Genomic DNA, 14,142 nt, shown 5'->3' on the forward strand with positions numbered 1-14,142 from the left:
TTTTTTTCATGCATGGGGAAGGAAATGCCCCCATCCATCACTTGCCACCCAACTGATGGGTATGGCTGGTTCCCTGGAAGGTAAGCATTTGGCTGATATGTTACTCAATCTGTTAGTCCAGTGCCTGGGACTGGAATTTCCTGTAGACCTGCCTCCTGCGTAGGCCCAATTTAGGCTGGACCAGCAGTGGCACTAGATGCCATGGTACATGTCTCTGTGATCATGTCCTGTGTCCTGTCTCCTGGCTTGTCTCTGGTCATCATAGTGCACCAATTCAGCACTCTCTTTGTGCTGATTGGTTTCTTGGTGTTGTATTTATTCTTTTTTTTTCTTTCTGTCCTGTTTCCAAGCTGTATAAGTGTATTTGTGGACTGCAAGTCTTTGTTACAACAGGCTGCTTGCAGACTGCTAGCTGTACAATAAACACTGCAGTATTCCATCTTCCATAATGTGGCTTCCAACAAATATAGTGTCTTCTTTTACAGAAACACAAAGGTTGACCTAAATTTAGAATTTCTAGAGCCAAGATAGATGCCACTGTATAGTTTTGTAATTAAAGACATCCTGGAGGCATTTAGAAAAAATGTCTTTTACATCAGAAAGTGCTTAATTAGTAAACCAAGACCAAGACTCCAGATGCTATATAAGCCAGTCATTCTAGATATGTCCAGAGCTGCTTGGTTACATGAAGAGATTCAAAGTAGATTCTCTCATCTTGACCTCCATAAAAGCTAGGAATCAAAGCATGAGCCCTGTGGGCTGTTCTGAAGAAATCTCTCTCTGGGAATAAGAGGTTTCATTCAGTGCTTCACTTCAGGCTTCCTGTGCCTTCAACAATTTCCGTATTTATTTTCATTGTTCAAAGAGAATCCTTAAATCCTGGCCAGGATTCCATCTACAAGATAAGAACAGTGGGCTTCACATTGCCAGATTTAGCTAGGTTCCTAGCTTAACCCCTTCCCTCACACTGTTCGCCCTTCTGCTTATCTACTGAGACCTAGTAAAGAAAAAAATAGGGAGATTAGGAGACCCTGGGCGTTCCTACTTGTACCCCCCACCACCCTGCACACACACTGGCCATTTGGATATAGCTCATTCTCCCATTTTTACAAACTGGATGCTTTCTGACAAAGGATGGTTCATGGACTGGAGTCCCTTCTACCTAGGCCTGTTGTATAGCTGAAATTAAAAGGCATGGACCAACATACCACATTCATTCAAAGTAGCCCTGATGATAACATTTTATTTTTGATTTTATTATTTTTGTTATTATCATTTGGCCAACACTTTTGCTTGACCTCAAAAGTTAAGGGACTAATGCTCACTGAATTGGTAAAGTACCCTTTCCTTCTTTTAATTTAACCAGCAATTAAAAATGAGCAATTACACTCTCTCATGTGTGGAATCTTAGCTACTCAGGAAGCTGAAATTAGAAAGGTAGTATTTGTAGGCCATCCCATGCAAAAGCTTCATGAAAATGGTATCTTAGCCAATAAAAGCATGGATCTGGTCATATGTGTGTATCTTGTTTGCTATTTGTGATATGTAATTATAAAATTAGTGTGTTGAAAGACCCAGACAAAGAAGCAAGACTCTAAGGTGAAAAATCAGTGACACAAAAGGTCATTTGGTATAGAAGGTAAAGGAAGCCTCACGAATTTTTGCCCCTGAATTCAACCTGAGAACCAATAATATGATCTGTGCAAAGAATGCATTCTTCCAAATATTTAGTGGAAGAATTTGGATGTGGTTTACAGAATGATAGGTAAATAGTCCTTTACTGAGATTACAAAAGGACTTTTGCATATGTCTATATGATGTTATGAATTTCCTCTTCTGTGGAAACCATGAGTCCTGCTTGGATCAAGTAGTTAAGATCTCCTGATCTAACAGGGTAGTGGTGCTTCACATCAGAATTCTTAGTTGCTCAAGAGTATGAGGTTTAAAATCACAATTGAAAGGCCAACTAGGTAGTAAATGCTGTGAGACTGTTATCGCCAAATATCACGAAATTTCCCACAAGTACGTCTGTGAATCATGTTGATAGACTGTCATCACATTTGTTCCTTTATTACAAAATCTCAGGGACAGTACCCAGGCCCTGAGTAGAAAGAACTACAAGGTCAAGGAAGATATTTTGTAAAAATGGGTTCTTTGGCCTTCGTGCAGAAAAGTTTCCATTCCTGTAGAAACCTAAAATACTCCATAGGATTTAGTCATTGTCCCTCAATTGAAGTTGATATTGAAATGTCTTATAAGCCTGGGTAATGACAATTGTCAGAAATAGTTTGGTATCTTTTGTCATGTGAATGCACATGAATATACCTTTATGTTTCTGACTAGTTCATAGGTCCTTGCAGAGGTTCAAGTTACTATGTAGGACAATGTGGTCCACATCTGTAAGGTGTGGAATTAGACATTCCAAGAGAGATCTCAACATATAAAATGTGGCCAAATATTTCAGTATACTTGAAACAGTATCATAAGGAGTCAAGTAGTGATCATTTAAGATCCCAGAATACCAATATATTTGAACGAGAAGACAATGGTCTTCTACTGTGTGCACACAAATGTAGGAGAAATACTCTTTTCAGTCTGTTCTGTCCAGATGTGCAGAAGCACTTTTGTTGTTCTTCCCTTATGGATTGCACTTTATTTCAAGGCCACTCCCAGGGGTGAATGACAGGATATTTAGTTTCAGCTCATTCTAAAAGCTCCTATGTCCTGAGAAGAGAAGTAGTGAACCATGACTTGGGTACATATCCACCCTAAACCTAACCACGAAGAGTGGGTTAAGTTACATAATTTTTCACAATGTCAACGGTCCTACCAGAAGGTTCATCCTGTAGCAATATCCAAAATTAGGCTTTAGAAGAGTTGTACCTTTGTTCAAAGATTTCAAGTCTAAATTAGATTATTTTCAATAGCCGTTCATTGGATGTTACTGGATAAAGTATACAAACATAGTCACATCTATGTTACAGAACATTGTGATATCATCAGCAGGGGCAGTTCATATGACTCAAAAGTCATGACCCTGAAGAGTCTGCTCTCCAGAGATCTAAGTATTTAATCAAAACTCTCCAGTTCCTAAGCAATCGTGACCCCAATGAGAGAGCAGGATGTTAGGTGAATCCTTGTTTCTTACTGAGGTTAACCTGGAATGATGCATCTCAGAGTGACTGGAAGGGACAGAAGCTGGGTTACTGAGCACAGTGGGTACTGAACAAGGCTCTCATAGGATTTTCACTAGAACCTTTGGGACCACCCAAGGCCTCCTTCCATTACCTTGAACACTTATATCTTTATTGTTGTCCACCTCTAAGTCATTTTTCCTCCCATAATTAACATATTGTTAGGTGTACATTCTTCCTGCTCCTTTGAGAAACATCTTACCCTAACCTCTCTTTTCTGTTTCCTCAATAAATTGTGAAGTTCTTTTAAATTTTTTTTTGTTCAGGTTTCTGGATCACGAACATCCTTGTATGAAGTCCCTGTTATAGAGTTGTCAGTACTTTGAGAAGATCACTACCTGGGGCATCCACATCTAACCCTCTTTACTTCACATGTCCAAGGGTCTTAGCAAAACCAAGCCAAATCTTTATATGTGCATTCTAATTTAAATGTTTGTTACCAAAAGTTTGATGTGGAGACTTCATCAGGTGTGTTGGAAGTTGGCTGGGCTCATAGTCTAGGCCAGAACGCAAAATGGAAGATACAGGAAAGAAAAGATTGGTGAGGAGCCAGCCGAGGAGAGGAGCGCAGTGCCAAAGTCTTCATGCAATATGCAAGCCTGGCAAGCCCCTTGGGATAAGAGTGAGGAGCCCAGAACAGGGCCTGTGCTATCCATCAGTACACTATCAGCAGCACATGGCACCTCTAGCATGGGACATGGTGTGCCAGGTTTCAGGAAGTCTGACTGTTCACACACGGTCCTGTTAGTCAAGTTAAGCCAGTGGCCTAATGTAATTGCCTTTCTTATGTAGATGATACAATTGCTGTGGACAAGAAGAATTGGTAGTAAAACTATTGTCTGATGAACTAGTTAAAATTCTTCAGGATATTTGTGTGTGTGTGTTTGTGTGTGTGTACTAAGAAGATAACAAATTGAAAAGTAGTTCAGAGAGAACTCAAATTACCAGGGTGTCAGACTTAAGTCCTCAGCAAGATAGATCCATTACAATCACAACCAATAAGTGAAAAGGAAAGGTGTCCTTCACTTATTTTGACCTACCTTGATAAAGCCCATTGTGTTCAAAATAATAACAGAAATGTATGTGTTGATGCTTACTGCTGTACAACAGCTAGTTTACAAGTGACAGCAGAGACAAAGAGTCTCTTCTGTGTGCGGCCCCTGCACTCACTGGAAAGGAGGACAGTAGTATTGAAAGTGAACTAAAGTCACTTGTAAGTTTGTCTTTTAAATTGCAGGGGAAGCATTGACTAAATGAGCAGACGTTTTGTTTTGCTGGTCCTTAGACTTGACCTCAGAGGCCAGGTGCTGTCCCTGAGCTGCTTTTGCTAAAGTGTAGCATTCTACCACTTGAGCCACAGCACCACTTCCAGGTTTGTCTGTGCATGTGGACCTGAGGAATAGAACCCAGCTCCTCAGTCAGGCAATGCAAGCCCTGTACCACTTCACTACCTTGCTTGTCCTATAAGCAGACTTTTTATGTTAAAAGAAGAAACAATAGGCTGGTATGTAGTATCCACCTTCCATGTGCAAGTCCCAAGGTTCAATCCCCCAAAGTGAAAGGAAGAAAGTAGAAAATGGAATGATATGAAGTATACAGTTACAAGAACAAAGAAAATAGAAGAACAAAGGCAATGAGCAAGCATTTAGTTTTTTGTTTGTTCATGATTGTTTCTTTTTTCTTTTAATTGTTGGCTGTGGGGTTTAAACTCAGGGAGGGCCTGGCATATTCCCTAGGCTTTTCACTAAAGGCTACCATGCTACCACTTCCAGCCAGAATGTCACTTCTAGTTTTCTGGCATTTAATTGGTAATAAGTCACAATGAATTTTCTGCTGATGTGGTGCTGAGGAGTGGAACCCAGTGCCTCATGTAGCAAGGCAAGCACTCTACCACTGAACCACACTCCCAGCCCTGCCTCCTTTCTTAAAACTGTGTGGTTGGGGCTGGCAATGTGGCTTAGTGATAAAGTGCTTGCCTAGCATGCATGTAGCACAGGTTTTGATTTCTCAGTACCGAATAAACAACAACTACCAAACACCCCTAGACGCCCTGGTGTTGTAGCTCAAGGGGTAGAGTGGTAGCCTTCAGCATAATGAAATTCAGGAACTGTTCTCACACCTTAAGTTCAAGCCCCAGGAATGTCAAACAACAACAACAACAAATGAGCAAATGAAAACAAAAAACCCAATGTCAGCAAGTTTCATTGATAAACACACCACACACACACACACATACACATACACACACACTTTTTAAAACCATATTCACCTCCTATACCATGTCTGCTTACCCTCCCTGCTCCAAATGCTACCTACATCCATAGAAGAATTTATTCTATGTTTCTGTTGCTTTTGCATTCTTCTAAAATTATTGTGAAGGTGATACATATACCTATGTATGTATAGATACATACATACATATGTCTATATATACACATGTGAGTTTATATATGTATATATACACATATACTCATATATGTATACATACACATATGTATGTATACATATATACATATGGGTATTTATACATATATATGTATGTCAAAGTTCCATAAGCCAGGCATTCATTTCATTACTTGATTGATTACTCGGTTGATTTCATTGATTTCATTACTTATTGAACAATATGCATTTTTGCATAATTCCACCCACTTTTTAAAAGTAGCATTTATTTCCATGTATCACAGTAAAACATCCTAATATTTGGTATTGATCTCATTGTCTGAGTGCTGTCCCTGAACATTTTATCTTAAGGATTTATCACTTGAGCCATCTATCAATTTCTACTTCTGGATTTTCAGGTGATTAATTGTAGATAAGAGTTTCATTGACCTTTCTGAAAGGGCTAGATGAAATCTAAATCCTCAGGTCTCAGGTTTACTACCATGAGACACTTGTGTCCAGCACCTTTAAATATTATTATATGCACTATGTTATTTGTGGTATGTTTTTTTCTTTTCATCATTCACGTGGCCTGATCTCTGGGCCTGGGCTCTGTCCCTCAGCTCTTCAGCTCAAGGCTACTGCTCTACTACTGGACCCACAGCACCACTTCCAGATTCTTCTGTTATGTGATCCTGAGCAACCTAACCCAGGGCCTCATGCATGCAAGGCAAGCACTCTCCACTGAGCCACCTTTCTAGCGCCTACAGTAGAATTTTCAAAGGAATATATTAGGTCTTACATATTTGTTTGTTGCACAGATTCAACAAACCATAGAACCAAAATACTTGAAAAAGTATGGCACCTATAGTAAACATGCAGCCTTTTAAAAAACTGGCATTATCCAATGAACAATGCATTGTAACAACTATTTAATAAGATTTAAATTGTAATAGGTATCAGAGGTGATTTACAGTGTATAGAAGATTCCCTGGAGATTATATTAGAGGTGATTTGCACTGTATAGAAGGATGTGTGCAGGTTACATGAAAGCAAACTAAGAAATACATATCAGATGAGACATATATAATAAATAGCAAAGTAATCACTAAAATGAAGCCATGTTAATATTGTAATATAAAAATAGTAACTATATCAGGTAATGTCTGATTTGAACAGAAGAAAACATACTCAAAAAACTCAATAAGCCAAAGAGACATACATTAATTATCAAGAAATAAAAGTAAATCAATATAAACATACCATAAGCAATAATCAATACTAAAAAATACAAGTAGTCATAATAGGAAAGGAAAAGAACCTCAACACGAATTGTGTTACCACAGATACAGAGCATTGATAATAACAGGCAAATTATAAATCTGTATGCTGAAAAGTTCTATGCTGTAAACCAAAGTCTACAAAGACATGATTAAAAGGCCAAAGAATGATAATTTCTTTAATCTATCATTATGATTGGAGAAGTAATATTCATCTTAATGACTGCCTAACTAGACAAACGGTCATTAGAAACACACACATGGATGGCATTATCTTTACTAAATGCTGCTTATAAAGCACTAAGCTGTTTTGTTTACCAAGACAGAAACACTGAGAATAGATCTGAAGAGAAATTGTCTAGAAATGAGTATGACAAATATGACATAAATACAGGATAAAATCCAACAATATGTTTCTAATAATCTAACAGTAAAAAAAACAGAAGGAAACTAGAATGGATATGTAAAAAATATATGTATGCTATCATTGGGATTTATTCAATATTAAAGGGAGCCATTTTCTTCACTTGGGAAATAAAAACAAATTGGTTTCAATTTTGTATGGTGTATTCACATGTATATCTTCTGGTGGGTGTGGCAGAGCCATAGAATGTGAGGGAAATAGGGTGATGAAAGTAAAATATACAACTCAAGAGTAGAGATAGGAGGGAGAATTTGGGAGAGAATGAAGGCATGGAAGAAACTCTATGAAAAGAAGGGTATTCTTACCTCACTCATATCATTATATCTCTCTATACATCACCTCCACAATAACATTAAATTGCATTAATTATAAAACAATACCTTCATCTTAAGCGATTTGCTTAGTGAAGAAAATCTACCACAGTTAGAACAGTTACAATTGTTAGAAACACATTACAACACTTAATTTGAAAGATAAACTATTTCAGTTTAGGTTGCATATTAATTCTACATAAACCAGTAACAATAAACTGTTTCATTGTAGTATCCAATTAAGTGTTAATGTTAAATGTTGAGGTAAGAAAAATCAAGGCAAGTACTTCTTGCTCAAGACTGTCATTTTAGCCTAGCTAGTAAGGAGGAAACTGAGGTCTGGAAGCCAGCCTGGATAGACAACTCAAACTAAGCAGCTAATGAACAGGTTAGAGGTATGGCTCAAGTGATAGTGCCAACAGTGAGTGAGGAAGTTGACTGACTGTGAGACCTGCAGTTCAAGCTCCAATAGTAGCTCAAGAAAACCATGAAGTATGTGTTTACATGTGTTTCTAAGTTAGAAACCTAACTGTAGTGATACTAGCACATCTTCATCTCAGATATAAAGGGAAAAGAAGATGAGTGGAGAAGGTGGGGAAGGGAAGCAAAAGGTTAGGGAAAAGAAGGAAGAAGAGAGTGGTGGAGAGGAGGGGAACAGAGGGAAAGGGAAAAGAAGAGAGAAGGGGAGGAATACTTCATGGCATCAGATTTGACAGTAACTGGTCTGGGAAGATTGCTCAGTGGTAGAGTGCTTGCTTAGCATGCATGAGGCCCTGTGTTTGAATCCTCAGCACCACATAAGCAAAAATGTTGGAAGTGTTCCTTTGGTTCAATTTTTAATGTACTCACTTTGAGTACATTAAAAAAAAAAAGTACTTGCAGACAGTAAACTGATTGATTCTGGCATCGTCTTCCCTTGCTCTAATATATATACTGCAATAAAATAACAGAATTTAAAGACAGATATACTTTATAATCTATGAATTAAATTGATTTGTCAAATTTTACTCATTACTTTCCGAGAAACTCCCAAATTTCATGTACGAAATTTTAAGAAGTTTTTGGTTATTTGTGTCTGAAATTTGCCTTTCCTTATAAAGTTTTTCCCTCATTTTGTTGTTGGTCCTGTGGCTTGAACTCAGAGCTTGAGCACTGTCTGTGAGCATTTGCTGTAATGTACTTGCCTTTCTTTTACTCATTGCTTCAGGAGACTAGTGAAAAGTTTCCTCCCAGGAGTTTCTTAGAAAATGGTACTCCTCCTCCAAGACTCGTCAAAAAAAATGGTTGTCTAGGTAGATCAGTATGAATGTGGGAGGAGGTAGAGTTCAGCGCAGGTCTATGTTCATGTGAAGCTTGATTACTTGCTCCAAACCAGTCTGTTTTTACTTTTCCTTTTTGCATATCCTATTTTGTTTTGATTTTCTACCTCTTCTCTGACCCTAGAAGTTCCTGTCAGCAAGTCTAGGTCACATATCTAGGGGACCTAAGACTTGTCTTCCCAGACTGTATCCATTACACTGTGCAATAAATCTTTTGCCTCCCTACCTCATATAAGACATGCTAAGCTTGTCTCTTAAGGGTTTGTTGTGATTGTTGATGATCCTTTCCCCACATCATGACTGGGAAGGATTGTGTAGGAAAGTTTCATGCCTGATATTCAGTCCTCCAATGTAAGGTTTTTTTATCCCTCTTTTAGTGGACTTTAGCTATTCCTCATGAAAATGGAGATCCTGAGGCACGTTTGGATGGATAGACGGCAACATGGGAGCACCTATAAAATATGAAGGAAAAATAATTCTTCCTTTCTGTAAAAGTTAAAAGTAAGTTCCTGAGAGGCAAGGACATAAGGATCAGGTAAAAATGGCTGCTTCCTAGACTAGCTGTGTCCCATAGTTGTCATTGTTCTTGGTTACATTTTTCAAACATTCATTTCTAAGTATTATGTTTATTGTACTTGTATAAATAGAATTTACTTACTACATTATGTTTGAATTGTTCATTGCTCACAGATGTAAGTCTCATTATTATACAAATATCCTCTTACTTATATCCTCTTACTTCATTGATCACAGTTATTGACTATTGCAGATCCTGAGCTCAAAGGTACACAAGTATGGTAAAGTATTCAGGGATAGATTATGGTTCTGACTTCCTCTGGAGGAAAAGGTGAACCAATGGAAAAAGATGGAGCTTAAGCATAACACTTGTAGAATTCCTTTAGCAGGAGATGTGGTGCATCCCTCTTGGCTTCCACTATGCCCAGCGATTCCCATGGTTGTGATGATCCATCGCCCTGAGGGCCTGTGGATTTCACACCTTTTCCACAGTTCTGGTGGTAGGAGTCTCCCAGTATGTAAGGCAGGACTGGTCTCAGAGGAGTGACATGATCAGTGGTACCTTGCTTGCTCCCATGTTTGTCAGTTTGTGTGGACAAGCTCACCCTGACATCTTGAGCCTGGCTGCTGCCATGAGGCCTATTTGAACTAATGCCTCTCACCATCCCATATCTCTGTTTCAGAGACCTGTCCTGTTTCACCGTTTTGTATCATTTACTGTGCGAGCTTGTTTATATATCCATACATGCTAGTACTTGGGCTGGGTATGGTTTTCAAGGGTGGGGTGGTGTTTCATGCCTCTTGCAGGAACAATTGTGTTCTCACTAACTGCATGAGTAATCCTAGCTTACTATGCAATCCCCTTAACTTACATTGCATGTTCAGTTGATAGAACCATGGTATAATAAGTTTCGGTCTCGGTTTGCTATTGAGGTTCAGAGGACTCTTAGCCATTGGTGCAGATTTTGGGGAATATTGGTTGCCATCATTATTGCTATCCTGACTCTTTTGCTAGGGCTCCTGCTTCTCCTGTGATCATTGTAGAAACCATATATACAGAACAACATGTTAATACTTTAGTTTGAAATGTTTCTGGTTCCCTTGATATGCAGGTGGTTGTAGATAAAATGATTGTGATATGTTTTATGATTTGGAAACAGCAATAATGTATGTTGATAATCACATAGACCTGCTAAAGACACAGTTAAAAATAATGTGTCATGCTAATTGTCAGTACATCTGTGTTATCCCTCTTGAATATGATGGAAATATGATTTGGACCCATATCCAGTGACATATTTGAAGAATCTTGCCCTCTGATAATATAAGCTTAGATATTATGCATCTTCAGGGTCAGATATCTGGTATTGGTCACTCTACCATGCAGGCTTAGTTGTATCAGTTCTCCATTACCTGAAGGGATTCACCTGGGGAAATAGCACTCTTTTTGTTATTTCTTAGGCATTTTCCTGTTTATTGTTTTGGTATTTCTTTTTTCTTCCATTCTTCCTGAGATGTATGATCTGCTGATTTTCCAGGTTCAGGCTGATAGACACTTGCTCAATTTACAAAATGAAAAAGGGAGAAGTGGTGCAGACCCTGAGGTGCCAGGAGCTGGCAAGGTGTGAGCAAAAGCTCCACAACCACAGACTCCAACCCTCAGGGCTATAAGTACTTGCCCTTTTTGTAGGAGGGAGTGTTCCTTTTAGCTTCTGGGCCTAGGGGCTTACCTCTAGGTGTTTGTTGGACAAAGGTTGAACTAGAATGAGGAAAGATGCATATGGTATGCACTTGTTGACTCAGTGAGTACTAGAACAATGTGATGCAAGCACTGGACTGATCTAGAAAGTGTCTATAGCTAAGGTTATTGCTGGAATAAAGAGAGATTCATCATTTGCCGTTCCAAAACACTGTTGGTGTTGTGGCTGTCCCGCAACAGTGGTAGAGTACTTACCTAACATGTATGAAGCTCTGGTTCAAGTCCTCAGTACCACATACATAGAAAAAGCCGAATGTGGAATTGTGGCTCCAGTACTAGGGTGCTAGTTTGGAGCAAAAATTTAGGGACAGTGTCCACGCACTGAGTTCAAGCCCCAAGGCTGGGACATAAAAGAAAAGAAATGCAAGCTGGGTGCTGGTACCTCATGTCTTTAATCCTAGCTATTCAAAAGGCTGAAACCTGAGGATTGCAGTCCAAAGTCAGCCTGGGCAGCAATGTCTGTGAGACACTTATCTCCAATAAAAACCAGAAAACCAGAATTGGTGCTTTAGCTCACAATGTAGAGCACTTGGCTTGAGCTGAAGGGCTAAGGGATGGTTCCTAGGCTCACAGTTCAAGTAGCATAACCAAAAATAAAACCAAACAAAACAAAAGGATAAAGGAATAAAGAAATTCATCACAAATGTAGGCTTGAACAATGAAAACTATATTTCAGGGATGGGAAGATGGTTCAGGGGTAGAGTGCTTGCCTTGCATGCATGAGGCCCTGGGTTCGATTCTTCAGCAGCACATAAGCAGAATAAGCCAGAAGTGGCACTGTGGCTTAAGTGGTAGAGCACTAGCCTTGAGCTGAAGAGCCGAGGAACAGTACCTAGGCCCAGAGTTCAGGCCCCATGACCAACAAAAAGAAAAGAAAAGAAAAGAAAACTACATTTCAAGGTACTGTTGGAAGCACCCCAGTTTTATCTCTTTGTCTCTCAGGAATTTAGTTTTAGGGAGGATTTTTTTTTTGGTTGTGGGGCTTGAACTCTGGGCCTGAGCACTTATCCCTCAGCTCTTCAGCTCAAGGCGAGCGCTCCACATCTTGAGCCACAGTGCCACTTCCCAGGAATTTAGTTTTAAAGAATGAAATTATTTTTTCTTTATATTGTTAGAGGTGCTTTTAAGTTGAAGTCTATACATTCAAATATGCTCTTTGATTCCCATTTTCATGAGGAATAGTTCTGGTCCACAATAGAGACATGTTGAACCCATACACTGGAGAACTAAAATCAAAAGTGAAAGTTTCCAATCCAATCTTTCCCAATTATTTTTGATGGAAGGGATTACAAAAAATCACAATAAACATGTAAGAGACAAGGGTAGGTTCTTTGATAAGAGAGAGGGAGACTGTTGTAGACCCTGGGGTGCCTGCCAGGAGCAGACCAAATGTGAGCAAAGGCTTCAGGGCCATTGACTCCCACCCTCAGCACTGCAAGTCCTTGCACTTTATTGGTTTGAGGAAGTGTGTGTTCTAGCTTTTTGGCCTGGGGCTTTAACTGTCTGGAGGCTTGGGTGGAAAAGATGTATTGAAATAGAATAAGGAAAGATGTGTGCTGCTTGCACTTTTGGGCACAGTGGGTCTAGACCAATATTACTCAAGCATTTGAGAAATATAGCTGAACTGTGTCATCAGCCATCTCTCTGTCTCCTTAATTATCATCCCATTGGCTGTCAGAGCCTTGCTTGTGCTCTGATGGGATTGCGGCAGGAGACAAAAGATTTATTGCACATTTTAATGGATAAGGTCTGAGAAGACAAGTCTGAGGTCCCTTAGTTATGTAGCCTAAAGCTACTGAGAGGAACTGTTAGGATCAGAGAAGAGGTAAGAAGTCTAAAGAGATATTCACATGCAAAATGAAAAGACAAAAGCAGACTGGTTTGCAAGTGATTAAGCTTCACATCACCATAGCCTAGCCTAAACTTCACTGTTCTATCCCTCTTGCATTCATCTCTGACCCCCCTAACCACTATCTCTTTGAAGGGAAATGGAGGTGATGTGCCATGTTCATAAGAATCCCTGTGAGGAAACTTTTCACTACTTACTTGAACAAATTCTTAAAGGAAATGCAAATAGAGCAGAGCAAATGCTCACAGACAGTGCCCAAGTTCTGAGTTCAAGTCATAGGACCAACAACAAAACAAAACATAAAATCCTTAAATGAAATGCAAAATTCAGACAAAAACAAAAATTCATTTTATTTAATAGATAGAATTGGGGAGTTTCTGCAAAATTAATTGTTAGATTTTATGAAATCCAAATCACCAGAAGTATTATGCTGCATACTCACCTAACAATCTCACTATTGTATGCCAGTGTTTTCATTACAGCAATGGGAAATGACACAGGTATAAGTTTATGGTTGTGAATATCTTTTTTTTTTTTTTTTTGGCAGTTGTGGGGCTTGAAGTCTGGGCCTGGGCGCTTGTCCCTCAGCTCTTCAGTTCAAGGCCTGCGCTCTACCACTGTAGCTACAGCACCACTTCCGGTTTTCTGGTGGTTTATTGGAGATAGGAGTCTCATGGTCTCTCCTGCTTGGGCTTGCTTTGAACCGCGATCCTCAAATCTCAGCCTCCTGAGTAGCTAGGATTACAGGCTTGAGCCACCGGCGCCCGGCAATATCTTTGTAAAGTAGGAGGGGATATATTAAAAAAAATTAAGACAAAACAGAGATAATTTACATTCAGCAGAACACAGGCATTGAATAAACAGAAAGGAATAAGCAACGCAGTCTCATAACCTCAATTTCATTATTAGAACTAAGAATCTAAAAGCCAATGTATCCAATTCTCCCCATATATATCCATTTTCTGGTTGGTCTTATGTATTTCAAGAGGAAACAGTGGTTTTCAAGAAGAAACTGAGCTTAACTCCCACAGCAGGGAGAGAAAAGTCCCAATGCACAAGAGCACACTTGTTCCCAGGTTTGCAGCAGGGTGGCACCGAGCATTGTGGG

At 39.3% G+C, this 14,142-nt stretch overlaps 1 protein-coding gene across 1 annotated transcript in view; it reads left to right on the forward strand.

The window, feature by feature from the left end:
- LOC122118565 (zinc finger protein 658B-like) overlaps positions 1-14,142 on the forward strand; it is a gene marked incomplete at its 5' end in the record, with an annotated part of 110,572 nt that overhangs the window by 73,159 nt on the left and 23,271 nt on the right. The window contains 1 exon segment of the mRNA XM_042692407.1: positions 9,683-9,694. Within this exon segment, the coding sequence (XP_042548341.1) occupies positions 9,683-9,694 (12 nt within the window).

This window comes from Dipodomys spectabilis, unplaced genomic scaffold (genome assembly GCF_019054845.1).
Source record: "Dipodomys spectabilis isolate Male_0828 unplaced genomic scaffold, ASM1905484v1 ptg000155l, whole genome shotgun sequence".
Taxonomy (NCBI): Eukaryota; Metazoa; Chordata; class Mammalia; order Rodentia; family Heteromyidae; genus Dipodomys; species Dipodomys spectabilis.